At 52.1% G+C, this 20,872-nt stretch overlaps 1 protein-coding gene across 1 annotated transcript; it reads right to left on the bottom strand.

The window, feature by feature from the left end:
- Window positions 1–2,113: 2,113 nt before the first annotated feature.
- IUM83_09990 (Dynamin domain containing protein) lies at window positions 2,114–12,517 on the bottom strand (the record flags this gene model as incomplete). Its single annotated transcript, XM_067934468.1, has 3 exons — window positions 2,114–2,292; window positions 10,465–10,559; window positions 10,626–12,517. 3 exons carry the CDS (start codon window positions 12,515–12,517, stop codon window positions 2,114–2,116), a joined length of 2,166 nt encoding a protein of 721 aa, XP_067793256.1.
- Window positions 12,518–20,872: the final 8,355 nt, after the last annotated feature.

The raw sequence follows: 20,872 nt of genomic DNA, 5'->3' as shown, positions 1-20,872 counted from the left end.
CAACGACTTCGTACATGCTGTTCTGAGAAATCTAACTGCTGTCGATTGCCTGTTACTGTATTACTGTAGCTACCCAGGATTTAAGAACAGCCGGACGCGCAGTACCGTGATTGAGCTATTACTTTTCTGAGTACCAGAAATTTTTTAGGTGCTCGATTCTGTCATTTGGATCACAATTTGGAGTTTTTTACGGAATAGTGCCCGAATTTTTTCATTTCCCCCTAAGATACAGTACTACCTACTTCGAAGTATCATATCCTAAGCCTAAACTGTATAATGTACGGATTCGGGATTGGCATGAAGCTTGGTACAAATCACTCTTCCATCAAGCCATTATTAATACGTATGCAGAGACTTGAAGGAAGACACCATGATGATACGGAAGGGTATGTAGTGCGGGAACGCGCTCCTCTTCACGGTGAAGTTGGCCCGCGACGGAGTTGGCCTCGCGGCTGGATATGTATCTCTCCGCGACAGCCCGGCTGCAAGTTGCACTGTACATAGTCGAGACATGAGAGGCTCAACGCTTTGCGAAGCGCGGTTTTTGCAATGAAGCCATGCAGCGTGAAATCATGGGTTCAGCTGGCTGGAATGTGTACAGTGTGGGTGCGATATGCACGCAATCAGGATTACAGTACCGCACAGCAGAACTCATAATTCGCACCCAAGGGGCATCGAAATCGTATGATCGTACCTGCACGAAAAAGACCACTCGAAAATTAGGTCACTCGTTTGAACACTTTAGGTTTTGAGCCATGCCCGTGGTTCGCTTCCTTCCTGTACGAGGCATGCTAGCGGGCACGTTTGGTGGCTGGAGGCTGTGAAGCGAGGTGGTAGATTGGTGCGAAATCCAATTGTGAAGCCGCAATTGACTGGTTTTGAAGGAATTAAATTTATAACCTTCAGTTAAAAAGGTAAAAATTAAGAAATTATTTATAACGTCACCGATTTGTGATTGGTCAGTCCGACATGCGAACTATGATATATATGCGAACTATGAGATCTGTTATGCGGTACAGGGCTCTCTTGATACTGTATTAATAGTGAGCTGCAAAACCTTCCCTGCCAATGGTACCCATGTAGATGTACATGCGGTCGGTCCCTTGAACACATGCAAGAACACTTATCTTGCCTCAAGCATGTGTTAGTCCCGTGTCCAATGGGTGGAGATGCTATTTTGCTCATTTATTTATTTTGGTGACGTTTTATTCTGGTTTTGTCTCCGTTGAGGCTATCTACGACGATGAACTGCCAGGTGGCTTCATCGATATTAGGCAGAGGCCTCCAATACCTAACATTGTACATGAACATACTCTTTTGGTCATTAACAGCTCTCTAAACTGGCAGTAACTTCCGTTCTACTACTACAAAGTTGTAGTTGGCATTGGCGCTAAGCTCTTGCTATGTATTTCCCCGCCAAATACGATTAGTAGTGGCCAGTTTAAACAGTCGGTTTCGAAGGTGAAGTTTAAATTAGCAAAAAGTATCAGATTTAAGCATAGAAAAATATTATCTCAAGAAAGCGGATAGGGGTGTCTTATACAGTGGCAAAAATCTCGAAGTTGGTTGGCTGTTTTTATGCGAAAAGAGATTGCATTTTTTTGCGATACAAAATTCAATGTAATCTCTTTTTCGCTTGAAAACAGCCAATCAATTTCTTTTTTTACATATTGCTGATGTTAGAATTTTCTGCAAGCAGAAATGGTACATAGGTTTTTTAATACTATTATTAATAACTGTCACGGCACTTACACATTTTAGCTGACAAACTCAAACCGTTTGACGGTACATAGCTAACTACACCAGCAAACGGTTTGAGTGTGTCAGCTAAAATGTGGGGGGCACCTCTTGCTAGCGAGTACTTACAAGTACAACGCACGTGTTGGTGGAGTTAAACCACCACTTGATCCTGAAAGCAAGGCTTATACCTCTCAACAATAGTGCGCGGCGTACTTGGGAAGACACATTCGACTGGTAAATACTATCCGATTTGAGACGCCGGGTTGGTGGTTACAAGGATGACCTCGTTTGCAAGGATGACCTCGTTTGCAAGTCGGGGTCTTGCCCGAGTCGGGGGCGTTCTCGTTCTTGAAGTCAAGGTGTAGCGAGCGTCCTAGGTAGCGGTGTAAAACTCCGAAGCAGCAACGTCTAGACGCATCTGGTCCATGTAGCTGGCGGCCTTGATGACCTCCTCGCCGTTCGGTTTGATGTTCGGTGCGAAACACCCTGCAGCCATGGCGTCCAGAGTGCAGTAGTCCTTGGTCACCGTTTGCAAGGGAAACTCCAAAACTACTGTGACGAATGGAAATACACGTAGCAACTCACAGTGCTCGGTATTTATTTTCTATATACGTAAACTTATCTGACACACGACATACCAATGCCAAACCAAGACTGAAGCGTACGACACACACAGATTTCGTAAGTTGGTCGGGCTGCACGAGAGTTTCATTGCGAACTGCGCCGGGTTGAGCAGGTCGACGACAGCACGAGTGGGTTTCGTGAGTGAAGTTCACTGGCAAGGTTGGCACGGACGTGTAGATTGTGGGCGACGTGCTACTGCTCATTGTGGAGTGCAGGAAACATTTAGCCGGTCGAGTGCTTCTCCACATCACGGAAGCACTCACCAGCGCAGCGAGCCTCGGAGCCGAGCGCCTCCTCGATACGCGGACGCTGGTTGTACTTCGCCAGACGCTCCGAACGGCATGGGGCGCCAGTGCTCAGACTCACAGCCATGTCCGTGATGAACGTGTCGTCCGTCCCACCGCTACAACGGCTGGTCATTATGGCTCTTCACCATCGCCCGCCACGACCAGAATGGACTCTGTGATGCTGTCGATCTGGATAACCTTTTGCAGAAAGGCGTAGCAGGCATTGTACGCTTCCCATGGCTCCGCGCACGTCGGGTCCCTATCGGCCTACTTAATGTCAGAACCCGCGATTTCCATCTGTGAGCTGTCTTTAGTGCAATGGGTTTGCATGAAGGGTTACCCTTTTATTGTATCTTACACCAGGGTTACCCCTGGATGGGTGAGTTATAGTGATAGTGAAGTGCAGATACTTGCAATGTAGACGGCAAAACCGCAGGATAAGCAACCAATACAGCTTGCCTTTTGCAAAGAAGTCTGTGTGACTTGTTCTGAGCGGGTACTCGGCTAGTACCCTGCTGGACTCTCTGAGTCGCTAAACCTTCCTCAGCGCACGGAGCAACGGCAGCCCCGCTGCATTTAGTCTCTGCGATGCAGGGTCTAAATCTTCATTTGTTGGCATTCTTGGCTTGGTACCATCATCCTCGCTCTACTTACGCAACTATTTAGTTTCAGTGCACGTGTCATTGTCCTTGCTTTTGCGTAATCGATGCAGCAGGCGTTGTTGGTGCTTCACGGGTGCTCGATAGATCACGACGCATTGTATTCGCCAAGCACAAAGGGCTTCATCCTCTCCTGCTGATATTGCGTGCGTAATGCGAACTCGTAGAGACCCAAGGACCGATACGAAATGGGCTGTTAACTAGATCACTTGCTTCATTAATTGGCGTGTAAGACTTGAAATTCGTGGTTAGTTCCGCTCTTGTGAGTAATTTTAACTTACTGAGATACTTACTGATATCAATTTTGGTGAACAATGCCGGTATACCCACGGACTCTAAAATTCACACACACCACACTAACGTATTGCCTTCTATGCACTTGACTTTAGTATAGGCTTCAGCATCACAACTTGTGATTCACTATGGAGGAATACTCAATATCTATCAAACATGAAAGTGTAATACTCACTATCCAGTCGCTTCTGCTTCTGCGTCCCCTTCTTCCTTTAGACCGATTGCTGCGTTAGTGATGACTGGTCGCCAGAACCGATTCGGCCAAGCACGAGTTGTACATATTTCTGTACTTGTCCACTCTGTTCAACTCGCCATTTCGCTCAACTAAGCAGTTTGCATTTGCGAGAGAGATGTACCGGTGGCAACTCAACACCAATAGCTTCGTCAGCGCCGTGCCCGTCTTCGCGGGCTGTGTATTGGTGTGTCCGGCTTATACTAGAGCCCCCGTTGCTCGTGGAGCTCCTGGGCGCGGTTCAAGTCAGTCTCGTTCGACCAGTACTAGCACTGCTGAACTTCATGCCTAGCACGCACTGCGGTTCACCACCACAAATCAGCCAAATCACCCGTGTCCAACCAGCTCTGCCCCAAGCGGGTCACTGAGTGTGAGCTGTCAGTGGCCGTAGCGACGCGCCTCGTGCAGGACGACGGTGACAGCCGCACCTGATTGTCCGTACCGACACCATCATCGTGGTTGAGGTGGGTCCTGTAGTTTGTACTTGTTCCATGAGGAGCTCGGGTTGAGCGACACAGTGGTGTTCTACACCTTTTCAACTTTAAAACGGTAATTTCCAAGTTCAACGCGGATATCCGAGGCTATATCGGGGATGAAGCATGTAACCCGAAACGTACACACTTGCGAGTGTGGTATTATGCGTTGCATTCACTCGCTCAGCCTCGTGCTGGGTATCTACATTGCCGCCAAAATGTAGTTGGTAAAGGCGCCGAACGACAAATGAGATTGCCAACAAAGGTAAATATGTCCTTTTACGGATGCGCTCCGTCAATCCGGGCCACCCGCCCAAATTGGGCGGGTGGATTCCGCTGAATACACGCCAAAAACAAACAACGTGTTCCTCAAATGCAACAGCGGATTGTGTAATCTGCCTTTCAAAGCGTACATACCCACCAAAATTGCCGAGATCTGCTGACGTTCTTGGCCGAGGATCATACGTTGACTTCGGTTGTGTGCCAGCAGCTGATCAACGAGGAAGCAGCGCCTTTGGTGAGGGCGACCTAAAGTGCTTAAAACCTGCCACCACTTACTTCGAGCATTTAGAAATCGGGTGAACCTGGGAATTGATGCTGAAATGAAGAAGCTCATATCCCCTGTTATGGGACGTGATTGCGTGAGTCAAGTCGTTACAAGCTTCAACACGACGATCCACGCCCAGCGTTCATTACAAGCTAATACTACAAGTACAAACTAGAGCGTGAGAACGAGACGGATAACAATTAATACCTGATATTCCCGCTGGTATCGGTTATTAGAACTAATGGAAAACACATTAAGTTGTTTCGCTTCCCATAATTCCGTTTAAATCCGTATATATCAGCCGTCTCGTTCTTACGCTCTAGTCAATAGTGATCTTCGTCTTTGTATGTACACATGCTTTAAGTACAGTTGTACAAAACGTCATGTGTTTGTGTGGATTTTTTCAGTGTTCTTTATTGTATATCAGTAGTGTTTTGACTTGTTGTGGTGTTGATTTGAATGCTACATGTACTCCAATACCTACGGCAGCCTGTAGTTCAAGCTGATGTAAATACACTAGCGAGTAACACCACACCATATTATGTACACGCACCTACCTGCGTTGGGGGTGTTACATATAGATTATGTATTAAATACGACAGGTTTAGACGGGTGCAACAGCATGGTTTTGCTATAGAAATAACACACTGTGGATACTAGGCCGTTATTGCGAATTTAATAACTTAATAACAATCAGCGCCACTTTAACGACTTATCTCTTTGTGGGGGTTCATACAAAATATGGTGTAGATACCTATTCAGGAACGATCTGCAACCTTTAGCTGGACAAGACTCTCAGCATTTGTGGTCTGATACGCCCCTGCACCTACATGTACCAGTAGCTGGGGTGCAGTTCATCATGAATTTCATGGACAGGCAAATTCCTGGACGATCCTGACCATGTACTAGCTATCTTCAGGATAGTGACGATGATGGTACTAATGTTCCGAATATGTACGGTGAAATACGCCCGCATCTAAAACGTTTACCCTAGTATAATGCTTATCTTTTAGGATTTCGAGTGTATTTCTCCTTGATCCATATAAGCTCTGGGTATGCATAAGACTGTACAGTGTACATGAAATAGTGCATATTTCACATGGAAAGTGCTATTTGTACACAAACGAGACAATACTCAAATACGATTGGTTGCGACACGGGCCTGTTTTCATACTACGTCGTCTTTGTTGTGGTTGTGCGACACACGCACAACACTGTGGTACTGTACATGCATTACTGTACAATGTACAGGTGCACTGTGGGACTCGTCCCGGTCATGTAGTGTGCCAACAATGAGTGTCGTGTTATAATAACCATGCCACATACGTACACGTGCTTGTTCCTTTGTAAAATTAAGCAATAGTACATGTAGAAGCCGAAGACAAAGTGAAATCGCAGGGTCGTAAGGAACCGTGTTTTCAAGTGAATATACTAAAGCTTTTGCCACTCTTATACGCGTTTACTGGATCTGCCACGAACGTAGCTACATGCGTGTTCGCTACGCAGCTGGAGTTGGAGGTACATGAAGCCCGAAAGCAAAAATTATTGAGCTGTGATTGGACAAAATAACACCCATTACAATAATACAACAGCTCGGAGACGAAAACGGTAACTGGAGATTGGGGTGTGAAGTCTGAAATGGATGAAGAGTCCACTCTCGGGCGTGCCACGTATCGTGCATGCTGCAATGCTTCTTGCAGTTGAATTCTATGGCACCCACAAGGGAGAAAACTAGATTTTGTCTGGCTAGGCAGCTGACTGTAGTGCAACGTTAAGCAAGAGCAAGCTTCGTTGCACGAAAACATGCCTGGTTACTTGCAACGATGCTTGTAGCGTGAGTAGAAGAGTATAAACACATTCCAAACCACCCACTGTCAGCTACTACGAGTAAGTCAAGAGAGAAGGAGTGGGGAAGGGGGGGGGGGGCATTGGGGCGTCTGGTGCAGTTTGATCTGGCGCAGCGCCATGAGTCGCGTATGACCACGACCGCTGCCTCGTGTCCACAAGCAGCACTCTGTGCGTGCACGACTTGGTAACGTGTGATCGGCTAATTTTGGTTTTCATCTCCAGTGGTGTAGCGAACAAGCTGGGATTAGAGACGCGTTCTCTCTGCGACCATCTCCATCTCCAGCTTCGCAGCGCTCCAAGGCAATCCAATTCAAGTCGGAGGTATCTCATGTACGAACTCGGGGTCAGGGTCAACACCGAGAAGCGACCAGCACGGCTGTACTATAGTTTAAGGAAGGACCACACGAGTCACGCGAGCGATAGCTGTTGTTAAAGCATCCAGCAAAAAAGCCATACCAGTACAGTGACAGAGTCTGTACTGAAATCCATATGGACAAACTGAATATGTATGTAGGTATGTATGGTATGTATGTACGGTACTGTATTGCAGCTGTAGCGAAACGCTAAGAGTTCCGGCGGATGGATCTGGATATATGCACAGGATTCCTCATCGCACAAACACGCTAGCAAGTACATGTATGCGTATGCCTGTTTGCGATCCCGGGCACCAGCACCCACCCATCCAGACTCTGCGCGCAACAGAACATTTATGCACATAGTCCAGGAGCGACTTGATCCGAGCAACACCAAGTGCGCGGAGGCAAGGCAATCTTGCCCACAAGCGGCTTCCGATAACCAACAGTGCGGAAGTATACAAGCTGAACTCGTTAGCAGAGCATACTTACGTACAGGCTAACAACGCTACGCCTCGGCATACCACAAAAGTGCGCATGTCATCACCATAAATGTGGCACGGCAATAAATGCGATGAATACAATTATTCGTGCGTTTATCGTCGCACAACTTTCACCAACATGTTGACGAGCAGCGCGGTGGTATTCGGAAGGTCTGTTGCTGAATTCAACTACATGAGATTCGCAGACACAACCAACGGCATTGTGAATGAATGCTCTCTGTCGAATAGCCTCGTTACATGTAATCGACTGGCCGTTTGCTTGCCAGCACGTCTCTCTATACTGGCACGGTGTACAATACTGTCGCAGTGGCACCTTGAGTGGCTATTAATACTCCAATGATCTATACGATGCACGTGAGGCAGTGCATTTTGTCATGTTGAGGTCTTTGGTGTTATTGTTGGCACGTCCTCTGCTGCTGTACTGTACCGGAGACTGTCTGGCGGAGAGGCATGGGTGGTGGGCAACACTGCTCTTTTTCCGCACAGATCCACATGGTTACAGCTTCCATGCACAAATATCTTCGGTATGAACAACTTACAGCTGTCGAGCAACTGCGACGAACCGTTGACGAAGCCAACAGTATTAGTAGCGTAGTAGAAGTAAACGTGCAAGCACATGCAGTAGGCAGATGAAGTGCAGCGGCTTCGACGGAGGAGGGGGGGGTCCATCAAAGTAGCTGCTAGACGGTTCACTGTATGGAGTGTGTTGAGACAATGTTCAACACCGCTGCGACCGTCGCTAGGATTGCTCCTGTACGTATGAGGTTGACTTGTTTAATCATCAGCCTCATCTAAGACGACCTCGTATTACGCTTCGCTTACTGCCGCACCTGGGTGGGGAGAGTTGTGGTGTCGTTGTTCGAGAGCAGCTTTGGGCTTTGCCACCAGCATGTTTCTGCCATCAGCATGCTTTCTATGGTACTCTACGCCTACAGAAAATAACCACAATCAGCATTTTTGAGTGATCTGCATTGCCCATCGGGCAGACATTCCAGCTGCTGCAGCTGAACACTTGTATATCACGCTGAGACTACAAAACGAATAGGCAGCACCTTGCTCCTAGCCACTGCCACTGCTTGAGGGCAGATGTTACTTTGCCTATCGTTCCCATTATCGCAGATTGTCTGGATTTCTAACATCATTTCTCAATTTGCAGCGCAGCGCAGACAGCAGAGCAGAGTAGAGTCCCTCTTCTTTTCTGAAAATGAACTTCTGCACCCTTCGCCCCCCGAACGACCGGTTCTTAAGCGACGCCATTGTCGGGGGTGTTCTCCAGCGCAGGAGTCCGGTCAGATGCTACCGCACCGAAAGCAACAGCGCAGCCCGTGGCGCTGATCGGCGTCAGTCGACTCAGTCGCGCATGCAACCCCAGGCTTTCGAGAACACACGTGCACGTCAAGTTCCAAGCAGCAACTTGGCCAAACCGGACGCGGTAATTCCCGAGAGAGATGCCATCGCCGTTCTCGGGTTGCTTTCGCTGACGGGCGGGAAGAGAAAGAGAGAATCGCCCAAGAGTTCTTCCAGTAACAAGTCTCGATATGTAGAGCCTGAGGTCTACTCCCAGCAGGGCGAGACGGACACAGAGTCTTTGAGCAGTGATAAGCAAGACACCTTGGCAAAGGAGTGGGGCTCTGCGCCGCAGAATTGCCACCAGGAGTATCGTTGGGAGAAACAGGTTCAGGACAAGAAGGAGTACGAGCACATGGCAAGTCTTGAGAAGGAGACCAGACAGCTACGTGAAGAGATTATGAAGTTTGAGCACCAGCGCCGCGCCATCTCTGAGGCCCTTCCGGCACAGCAGAACGGGTGGGATGTTGCACTCGAGTACTTTCAACACTTTCGCTTTGGGCTCCAGTCTCGAGGACGGTCCACTGCAATCAAGCCCACCACCGCTCAGCTGGACTTGCTACAAACCGCAATGACCCCTGACGTAGTGTTCAACTCGGGACAAGGCATGGAAGCAATGATGAGGAGTTGGAAGTGCTTATCGCTCTGGTTTCAAAATGTGGAGCTGGAGGTGGAAGGCTTAGACAGAGGTGCTGCGGGATCCCTTGTCGCCATCACCAGAACAAGCGTCACTATCACCGAGAGAACGCTCCGCAACGTGTTCCCGCACCTGTGCAGCAACAACAGCAATCGTAAACTAGCGGACATTCTTCTGGGCCAGCGCATCGTAATGCGCGGCTTGACACGTTTCGAGTGGGATGGCACATGTGGCCGTTTCACCAGCGTCATGGCGCATTCCGACTTGCTCACACCTATGCTGCGCTTGCTTGGCAGCGTTGAAGACGTGTCTCTAGCGTTCGATAGGTCTATCATTTCTCCGGACTTCCAGTGGAGGTCGAGCCGATGAACTTGCAGGAGCTAAAACGTTATGTACACTTTAATATCAACACTGGTTCATTTTTTCTTGCTCTGCTAGTTGTGATTCCAATGAATACAAAAACGTCACGAACATCAGATTGCTATGCCAGGCTTTTGATGCTGCTCGCGCATCAGCCAGAAATACAGTTTCTGTCCTTCCCGTACGAGCTATACGGTGGTCTAACAACCCTCTTTGGCGATGGATCAATCACATGCAGGTGGGAGTGGCTGTGAGTGCGGCAGCAGCTTTCGTGAGGTGCCTCACCAATTTCACATATTTTTTGCGGTTTCCAGACGTGTTCTCGCAGAATGTGTGAGTTTTGCTGTCAGCCACCTTCGGGTGGCACGACACGTACTCTTGCATTCTTCGAGAGAGATCACTCACATCACAGATCGATTGGAGAAGTGGCGCCACTGCGTGAGTAGTGATCGCGAAAAAGAGCCTTGACTCGAACTCGCCTAGGTCTTGAAGATTCCCTTCATCGGAAGGCTTTTGCGGTGCTGGCGGAAAGGCAAAGCCCATGCCTAATGAGAAGCCACCTTGTTCAGGAGCTGATTTAACATCTCCGAAGCCACGAGAACGGGATTTTGGCAGCGTCGGTATTTCTGCACTGAGAATCAAACGCGACATATCCCTACACAGCAGCACCATCAACATGTAAGCTTACGCAAAGTTTCAGCTTAAACAAGACATCATTTACCTCGTCATCGATACCACAGAAGAAGAAACCAGCGGTAAATATACCTCGTCGAGAGACGTGTTCTGAAATCCCTTCGAGTCCAGATATACCTCCAAGCTGCTAGCCAGGTTCTTCAGTTCATTTGCTCCCGTCGATGAAGTCATTTTGATCCTTGCTGGTAGCTGCAGAATGCTCGAATTCTCAGGATCAAACTCGAGAAAAGATTTTTTAATGCGGTGTAGCAGCTCCTCTTCTCCGATCAACAGCTCATTCAGTTGCTCCCAGAGAACGCCAGCGAAGAAAAAGTGGAGGTTACCAAAGCGATCGAGACGCAGAGGCATACTGTCCTTCGTCTCCAGCGTCCTCTGGATGAGCCCTACGAGGTGAAGCACCACATTCTTCAGGATCTGGACCAAGTGGTTTGCGATATAAGTGCTGTGTGAATCCAGCATGAGCATTGAGGCTGCCACTAATGACCCAGAACTCGCGCTGAATGCATTCAGCTTCTTCATTGCTTGAAACGGGGCCATTATCAGTTCATGTTCTTCTCGCGACTTGAGAAAATCTGTGTGAACAAGCGCAGCAAGACGTAACATTTCTTCGTCAACGTGGCTCAGTAGCTCAGGCAGGATGGGCTTGAGCAGCTCCAGCATGCGCTTCCGCGCAGTCGTCGGGTAGACGCCAAGAAAGTCGTTAACAATATTTTGTGCGTCAGGCCCGAGGCTCGCCAGCTTCTTTTCGGCTCGCTTGCGTTCCTGCTCAATCTTCGCTTGTGCCAACGGCACCCACAACGTACGTACATGGTCCGCCACCATTTGCTCAAGCTTCGCCGACAGCACAACGCTCGACGCCAGGCCTCTGCCGATATACCCCGGGAGGTTCTCCTCCAGCCACGCCTTCTCCTCCAGCTTCGCCTGTTCGAGCGACACCTCTGTCTTGGCCCGAGAGTCCCGGTTCTTCACGGCGACATACCCCTGCTTGAGAAACACGATGTCGCTCGACGTTCCGTCCAGCCGACTCGTCACTTCCGCCAACGGTCCGTCTGGGTTGGTGTCGTCCACGGCGCGGTCCACCATGGTCAGCACGCCGACGGTCCTGTCCACGAGGTTGTATTGCTGCACCAGCTGCAAGGCCTGCGAGTTGCGCACGCGCTCGGAGGCCGGCACGACCGCCAGCACGAGCGTGTGCGGCACCTGCAGGTACTTCTCGACGATTGCTCTCGTGCGCTGCATCATGTCGTCGGGCTCGTCGATGAGCCGTCCCGCCACGATCCCGGGCAGGTCCAGTAAGTTTAAAGTGGGCACGTCGGGCGAGCGCAGCTCGATCTCCAGCACGTGCTCCGCGACGCCGCGGAGCTGCTGGAGCTCGTGCTGCTCCGCCACGATCTGGTCCATCCACTGGCGCAAGAGCGGTGCCGCCTGCTCGGGCGACAAGCTGCCGACGGAGGTCACGGGCGCGCGGCCGTCTGCATACACGAGGCGCATTGCAACAGTCTGTTGCGGCTGCTGCAGGGCTGCGCGGTGGTGCGGCATGAGCTCCGGGTCGCCTGCAACTGCAACATGCGACGTGTGACGCAGCTTGAGGAGGATGGGCAGGCGAGTGCACATGGCACTATCGCGGGGGAACACTGACAACATGGCTACACTCTCCAGCACGCTCGACTTGCCGCTGCCCTCGTGCCCCACGACCACGAGCTGCGGGATTGGCAGCGGCAGGTCGTCCAGGACGGGGGCGGCGCCGTCCACGGCGCGGTAGAAGTCTCCGCAGGCCCGCAGGACGGAGGCGGCGAGGCCCGAGGCTTCGGCTGCGGGGGCGGAGGCTGGGCGCGCGTCTTGGGCTTGGGGAGGAGAAGCGGCTTGCGCGGAGGCCATGGGGACAGCGCTACCCCCCGCAGCGACGTCGGTGACGCGCATGGTGCACGGAGGCGGGTGGGTGGGGCTTCTTGGCTCGGAGGAACTGTAGAGTGCCGAGTTCTTCAACATGGGTGGAGAACTGTCCGATGGAAAGCGACTCTTTCTGCCGTTTTTAGTGACATTTGAAGACTGAATGAGTGGAAAAGTCACTAAAGGGGGATGGGTTTTGGACAAATGAAGCGGGACAGCACCGGCGATGTTCTAGGTGAATTATTATCATTTTAAAATGTTTTCCTACCGATACGTGACCACCCTGTGCACCAGCGGCTCGGAGCTTTGTGCTGTACGATCAAGGCGTCATGATTGTTTTTCTGCTCCACTCTCAAGGACGAGGATCCTTTACTGGCGAGTGTCACAATTCTACAGAGCGTGAAGACGGAGCAATGTGGTCGTTCTCACTCGCTAAATTGTGCCAAGGAGTTTGTGGTGCCGGCGCGACGCTCTCCGCAGGCACATACGGTACATATAATATTAAATAGTGTACACTCAGCAGAGGTTATCGTTGCTGCTACAAACTCTGCACCATAGGGTGATGCACGAGCAGCAGCTGGTACTATGCGTACCCGTACCTATTAATACCCAGCCGCACACCAACTGCCGACAGCCAGTGTGCTCACTGCTCATGGTGTGCCGCCTCGGGTAGTACCAAGTAATACATGTACATGTACCACTCCGTTTCAGAATACTTGTCCTCTTTTGCTTAAGTGCTTCGGGATTCGTCAATATTTGCCTAAAACGACTACGATTGGTCTTAATAGAACGCAGGCGCTCTGACGGTTTGAATGGTGGGTAGACCTTCACAGAGCTCTCAAAATTGACAGCGTGATGGCCTCAAAGGAGCTTTTGCACCCAAATCGTCCACAGATGTCGCCCAGCCTTCCCCTCGTACCTCAAATCTCAGCTATGAATGTCAAACGAATCAGGAGAGAGCTTACAGTGATGGAGCGTCGACAGGCAATCAGCTCTCCTCGTGCGTTCAAACGGAGGCAAACCGCGTCGAAAAGCGGTGCATGAAGTGGCCAGCATCTTTGGCGTTCACAAGAGGACGATTGCGAGGCTGTGGAAGCGCGCCAAGGCGAATGCGGAGTTTTTTGGGGTGTACGAGGCGCCGTCTTCGAAGCACCGATGTGGCAGGAAGCCGCGTGACTTGGCTGCTGCCCTTGAACGCCTCCGGAACAAGGTCGCTCACATGGCAAAAGCGAGGCTTCGCCGGGAGGGAAGAGTTCCTTTATGCATCCCCTGCTCTGACATTGCAGTCTCGGTTATACGAACAGTAGCTAGCGTAAACACAACTGGCCATAGTTAAACGAAGTATATTTGGCGACAAGTTGAGGGGTGACAAGTATTCTGAAACGGAGTGGTACTGATAAGTGCCTAGATAGGGCAATGTACCTGAGGTACAGTCGCAATCCATTACCTCACGCTATGTGTGACAGGAAAATAGCAATACGTGTACCGCTGCGAGATTTCCACTCGCCATTCATTACAAAATCTATAATTACGACATGGTGTGCTCGCCAAGTTTAGAATAGGGATTGCTCTACTGGTACGGTCACCCTTATAATAGGCACTTACCGAATTTGAGAATTCCTACATGTCACCACAGGAACATTAAAGTTGTCGCGTTGTACTTGTACACGAGATGCACAGGTGAAATGCACAAGAACAGTCCTCTGATAAATGTAAATGCAACGATGCACGTGTACTCGTGTAGTTAGGCTTCTTCCTCGTCGGCAGTCCGTGTATCGATATTGCGATCAACCGATGCGTTTACAAGCACTGTCACTCCCTTCGCTAAGTAGAGTTGGCCCAGCGAACGAGCTGTTCCTCAACCTCCGGCAGCAATGTAGCTCCCGCCCCCATTGCACGAGCATTAAAGTGAGCGGCTGCCCCCAACTCACATTGCTTTGCTATGAAGTCACGCTGCATGAACCACGAGGACATCTGCCGCTTTTTCGGAGGACCTTGGCATTCTGCTCGCTCTTTGCAAAATGGCCCCGTTCAGACAAAACTGAGATCTGGAACCTGAGAAAAAGGCCCCAGGTTCCAGGATGTACACATAGCGAGTCTAGCGTATAATCATTTCGAACATTGATTCTGACAGGGAGGGAGGGTAGGCTTTCTTCACAGAAGAGGACTCGTTTCGCAAGAAGCAAGCACCACTGAGACGGCGTTGGTCTCTACGGTAAGGTTATACAGATGCGACTTGACTCGCTGCTCAGACCGCTTGCGCTTGGGAATGGGGGCGGGGGGGGGGCGGGGTCTGATGGCTCCGGCGTGGGCGGTTCCGTCGGCGAGCCGCTCCCATGAAGCGTCCCGCTGTTTGCGTTTATCGCTTCTGTGAGGGAGGGGGTAATTCGGCGAGTTTGTGAACCTTGGATGTGAGGATAGACTATTCGATTGTAGAAGTCCCAGATTCCAGGAGCTTTTGAGGCCCCTGGGAAAAGGGCACTGAAGCGGGGTTATTCCTGGTGTTTTTAGTGGCCTTTTCTCAGGTTACAGGGCAAAACGTGATGACATTTCCCTGGAACCTGGCAAAATGTCACTAATTTTTGTCAGGTTCCAGGTTCCAAGCGTTGTCTGAACAGCGCCAATAACTGGTTGTTTTGGCTTGGTTCTGCTGCATTACATGCTGTCATTTTGGAGATCTCGAGTGGTGAGCTGGACGCACCGCTGAACATGATTGGCTAGTGAGGGGTGTGCTTTAGGAGATATGTATGCTGTAGGAAATCTCAGGATGCTAGGCCAGTCGATACTTGGTCATACATGTACAGTGTAGTCACCTCGTTGAGGCCCGTTCTCAACCGAGGCGGTTTCGGACACTTTGTGATTCGATTGGTTAACAAGACGATACAAAAACGATACTGCACATCGCATGGGTCTACAAGCGTTAACTACTTTTGGCCAATCAATGCACTGCAGCATTTGCATACTCCCAGCATTAACACTCTCCCTCACAGCACTTCCCCCTCACAACACTCCCCTCTCCTCTGACATGGCGCCGGTCCGGCTTCGACGTGCTTCTCCCCCGCGCTGCATCCCCACCGCAAGGCAGCGGCGTCGCTGGAAAGATGAAGATGAGCTGTGCGGCCTTCTGGTTTGTTTGGTAGCCATCAAGCGACACCAAGCAGCACGAAAAAAAGATCCAACAGTTCGAGAACGGATTTCGTGGCGAGTACATGCTTCTACGCTACTAAGGCCGGTTCTCAACCGAAGCGTTTTTCTCGACGCGTGCGTTACATGCGTGCCCTACCCCGTATGCTCGGTTGAGAATGAAACTGGCCAAATTTGATTGGCCCAGTGTTTGATCAATATTATCCAATCATTGTACTGTTACTCTGTGTGATCTACGTGTAATTTCACGACTCAACAATATCTGAAGCGCTGACCAAGACTCCCTCGTCCGGCACGAAGCTGGTCCAACCCACCAAGCTCCTGTAGTATCTCTTGAAAGCTGAATCTCTAAGTAGCGTAGAAGCATGCACACGCCACGAAATCCGCTCTCGAACTGTTGGATTTTTTTTTTCGTGCTGCTTGGTATCGCTTGATGGCTACCAAACAAACCAGAAGGCTGCACAGCTCATCTTCAGATTTCCAGCGACGCCGTTACCTTGCGGTGGGGTGAAGCGCGGGGAGAAGCACGTCGAAGCCGGACCGACGCCATGTCAGAGGAGGGAGTGCTTTGAGGGGAATGCCAATAATGCAGTGCACTGATTGGCCAAAAGTAGTTAACGCTTGCCAACGCATGCGTTGTGCAGTATCATTTTTGTAACGTCCTGTTAACCAATCAGATCACAAAGTGTCCGAAAACGCATGCGTCCGCCTCGGTTGAGAACCGGCCTAAGAGAGTCAGCTTTCATGAGATACTACTTGGACGATGGCAGGCGCACTGGGTGCTCCGACGTTTAATGAAACTTGTTGTGGTGGGGGAGAAGCCTGCACGAGCTCTGGTATAAGGTTACGCGCCACCGGGGCTTGGTGGGTTGGGCCAGCTTCGCTCCCCATTGCCGGACGGGGGATTTTTGATCAGTGCTTCAGATATTGTTGAGTCGTGAACCACACGTAGATCACACAGAGTAACAGTACAATGATTGGATAATATTGATCAAACACTGGGCCAATCAAATTTGGTCAGTTTCATTCTCAACCGAGCATACGGGGTAGGGTACGCAGTGTCGAGAAAAGCGCTTCGGTTGAGAACCGGCCTCACCTAAACAAAAATCGTGGTGAAAGAGCGGACATGAGATCTATAACGTTCCACGATAGCGCCAATAACATAACGGCTCTTGCTAGCGATACTGAAAAAAAAACACCATCAACGAAAAAACTGTGGGGGTTCCTGGTCATGTACAGCCGGGCAGGGATGGATGTCACGCCCCTCAAGTGAAAACCACCTAGTGCTCCAGGGAAATGAATGTCATGAATCCCCTGCGAAAGGAGTGATTCTGGAACTGGTCTCAATGAAAAGAGGGAGGAAATGGGCTACCTTTGGCCTGGGCCCAAAGCTCCATGCCTCCCTCCACATGGTTGCTTCGCAGGCACCAAAAAGGGAGCTTTGGGGGTCTTGTTCCACCTCCCTACACCAAAATGCGTGCGGAGACACTTCATGAACCGGAAAACACATTTGGAGTCTACAACCTTCCGGTATCAGTAGAACTTTTTTGCAAATAACGCCGTCGCTCAGTACGTGGGCGTTGGGGAAATAGATTGCTACCACTCAGCATCTCCATTTAGTGGTTCGCTTGATCAACGCACTATAAAAAGAAGTAGTGCTCACTGCGCTGTGGCACTGCCGTCACGCGCGAACTGATAGCGGAAAACAGGATGGCAGGCAGATCATCGGTTGGACACGAGCGTCCGCGTTATCGCGTTATGGCAGGGAAGACGACGCGTCTGAGACTCGTAAGCTCGTGTGTTTGGTGACAGCGCAAAGTCGTGTGGAAGAGTACACTGCAGAATAGGTATTCCACATGGTGAACAGCTCTACTGTAGCTGGAAGTCAGCAAGAACTGATGAGTGGGGCGACTTTTTAGTGTGGACAAAACTCAATCACTTGGGTTTTGTTCCTACCTAAAGTAGGTAGATTGCCAGACAGACTGCGAAGAGGGTACTGTCCTATGCGTGGAGGAAGGTCAGGTTGGAAATGTTGTCATTGCAGCATTCCATTTTAGCGCTGCCCTAGCACGAGTCGTGAGTCGGTGCTGTTGGCTCCGGAGTTTCAGTTGAAGGAGAGCTGGTGGTTGGGCTCTGTGTCGACGGGGAGTTTGTGCTTGGTGATCCCGACCCCGGGGTGCTTGTGCTTGGTGATTCAGTAGATGGAGCCTCCGAACCAGGGGCCGAGGATGCAGAGGAACGAGACAACGAAGACGTGGTGCTCGGAGATTCGGTGCCAGGGCTAGGAGAACTGGACGATCCAGACCCGGACACTGGCGTCGTTGGCGCCTCAGTTGTCGGTGTCGTAGTCGGCGTGTCGGTCACCGGTGTCGGAGTCGCAGGAGTCGAGGTAGACGCGCTGCACTGGTCGGACACGTAGTCCACGAGGTCTCGGAACAGGTAAATCTTGTTTCCGATCGGCAGGATGCACTCCGACAGACCCATCGCCTCCACATCGGCCAGCAGATTCGCGCACGCGCTCGACGCGCACATGCCGGTAACCTCCTCGGCGTCGGGCTGCACGCCAGACGTGAACGAATATCCAGAGTCGGAAGCGCACTGGTCAATGTAGGCGTCCGTGAGCAGCGACGAGATGACCTTGGTCGCGCACGTCGTCACAGGCGTCGCCGTGGTCGGCGTCGGGGTTGTCGGAGCTGCGGTCGTTGATGCTGGAGTCGTTGGCGCCTCGGTTGTCGGTGTCGTAGTCGGCGTGTCGGTCACCGGTGTCGGAGTCGCAGGAGTCGAGGTAGACGCGCTGCACTGGTCGGACACGTAGTCCACGAGGTCTCGGAACAGGTAAATCTTGTTTCCGATCGGCAGGATGCACTCCGACAGACCCATCGCCTCCACATCGGCCAGCAGATTCGCGCACGCGCTCGACGCGCACATGCCGGTAACCTCCTCGGCGTCGGGCTGCACGCCAGACGTGAACGAATATCCAGAGTCGGAAGCGCACTGGTCAATGTAGGCGTCCGTGAGCAGCGACGAGATGACCTTGGTCGCGCACGTCGTCACAGGCGTCGCCGTGGTTGGCGTCGGGGTTGTCGGAGCTGCGGTCGTTGATGCTGGAGTCGTTGGCGCCTCGGTTGTCGGTGTCGTAGTCGGCGTGTCGGTCACCGGTGTCGGAGTCGCAGGAGTCGAGGTAGACGCGCTGCACTGGTCGGACACGTAGTCCACGAGGTCTCGGAACAGGTAAATCTTGTTTCCGATCGGCAGGATGCACTCCGACAGACCCATCGCCTCCACATCGGCCAGCAGATTCGCGCACGCGCTCGACGCGCACATGCCGGTAACCTCCTCGGCGTCGGGCTGCACGCCAGACGTGAACGAATATCCAGAGTCGGAAGCGCACTGGTCAATGTAGGCGTCCGTGAGCAGCGACGAGATGACCTTGGTCGCGCACGTCGTCACAGGCGTCGCCGTGGTCGGCGTCGGGGTTGTCGGAGCTGCGGTCGTTGATGCTGGAGTCGTTGGCGCCTCGGTTGTCGGTGTCGTAGTCGGCGTGTCGGTCACCGGTGTCGGAGTCGCAGGAGTCGAGGTAGACGCGCTGCACTGGTCGGACACGTAGTCCACGAGGTCTCGGAACAGGTAAATCTTGTTTCCGATCGGCAGGATGCACTCCGACAGACCCATCGCCTCCACATCGGCCAGCAGATTCGCGCACGCGCTCGACGCGCACATGCCGGTAACCTCCTCGGCGTCGGGCTGCACGCCAGACGTGAACGAATATCCAGAGTCGGAAGCGCACTGGTCAATGTAGGCGTCCGTGAGCAGCGACGAGATGACCTTGGTCGCGCACGTCGTCACAGGCGTCGCCGTGGTCGGCGTCGGGGTTGTCGGAGCTGCGGTCGTTGATGCTGGAGTCGTTGGCGCCTCGGTTGTCGGTGTCGTAGTCGGCGTGTCGGTCACCGGTGTCGGAGTCGCAGGAGTCGAGGTAGACGCGCTGCACTGGTCGGACACGTAGTCCACGAGGTCTCGGAACAGGTAAATCTTGTTTCCGATCGGCAGGATGCACTCCGACAGACCCATCGCCTCCACATCGGCCAGCAGATTCGCGCACGCGCTCGACGCGCACATGCCGGTAACCTCCTCGGCGTCGGGCTGCACGCCAGACGTGAACGAATATCCAGAGTCGGAAGCGCACTGGTCAATGTAGGCGTCCGTGAGCAGCGACGAGATGACCTTGGTCGCGCACGTCGTCACAGGCGTCGCCGTGGTTGGCGTCGGGGTTGTCGGAGCTGCGGTCGTTGATGCTGGAGTCGTTGGCGCCTCGGTTGTCGGTGTCGTAGTCGGCGTGTCGGTCACCGGTGTCGGAGTCGCAGGAGTCGAGGTAGACGCGCTGCACTGGTCGGACACGTAGTCCACGAGGTCTCGGAACAGGTAAATCTTGTTTCCGATCGGCAGGATGCACTCCGACAGACCCATCGCCTCCACATCGGCCAGCAGATTCGCGCACGCGCTCGACGCGCACATGCCGGTAACCTCCTCGGCGTCGGGCTGCACGCCAGACGTGAACGAATATCCAGAGTCGGAAGCGCACTGGTCAATGTAGGCGTCCGTGAGCAGCGACGAGATGACCTTGGTCGCGCACGTCGTCACAGGCGTCGCCGTGGTTGGCGTCGGGGTTGTCGGAGCTGCGGTCGTTGATGCTGGAGTCGTTGGCGTCTCGGTTGCTGGGGACGTGGTCGAAGGCGCGGTCGTGGATGGGATACATTGGTCGGAGACGTAGTAGACCAAATCTGCAAGCAGCAGAATCTTACCGCCTACAGGAATTCTGCAGTCGGTTGTCACCATTGACTCAACGTAAGCAAACAGCTTTACACAAGACTCGGATGCACACATGGCAGCAACCTGAGCATCCGTGGGGGAATATGGTGATGTGAAGGCATAACCGGTGTCGGTAATGCACTGCTTCTCGTAGGTACTGGTCAGCAGGTACTTCAACTGAGCTGAAGTGCACGAGGCGATAGCTGTCGTGGGTGCTGGGGTAGCCGTGGTAGGTGCCGGCGTCGGCGCCGCAGTTGTCGCTTGGGGTGTGGCTGTCGTTGGAATGGGTGTACTCTCACACTGGTCCGACACGTAGTCGACCAAGTCGGCAAACAGGGAAATCTTGTTTCCGATGGGCAGCGTGCACTCGCTCAGGTTCATCGCAACCACATCAGCCAGCAGGTTGTGGCACGCGTCCGACGCGCACATACCAGC

Source organism: Phytophthora cinnamomi (genome assembly GCF_018691715.1).
Source record: "Phytophthora cinnamomi strain GKB4 chromosome Unknown Contig29, whole genome shotgun sequence".
Classification (NCBI taxonomy): Eukaryota; Oomycota; class Peronosporomycetes; order Peronosporales; family Peronosporaceae; genus Phytophthora; species Phytophthora cinnamomi.
This window is presented reverse-complemented; position numbering and strand designations above follow the sequence as displayed.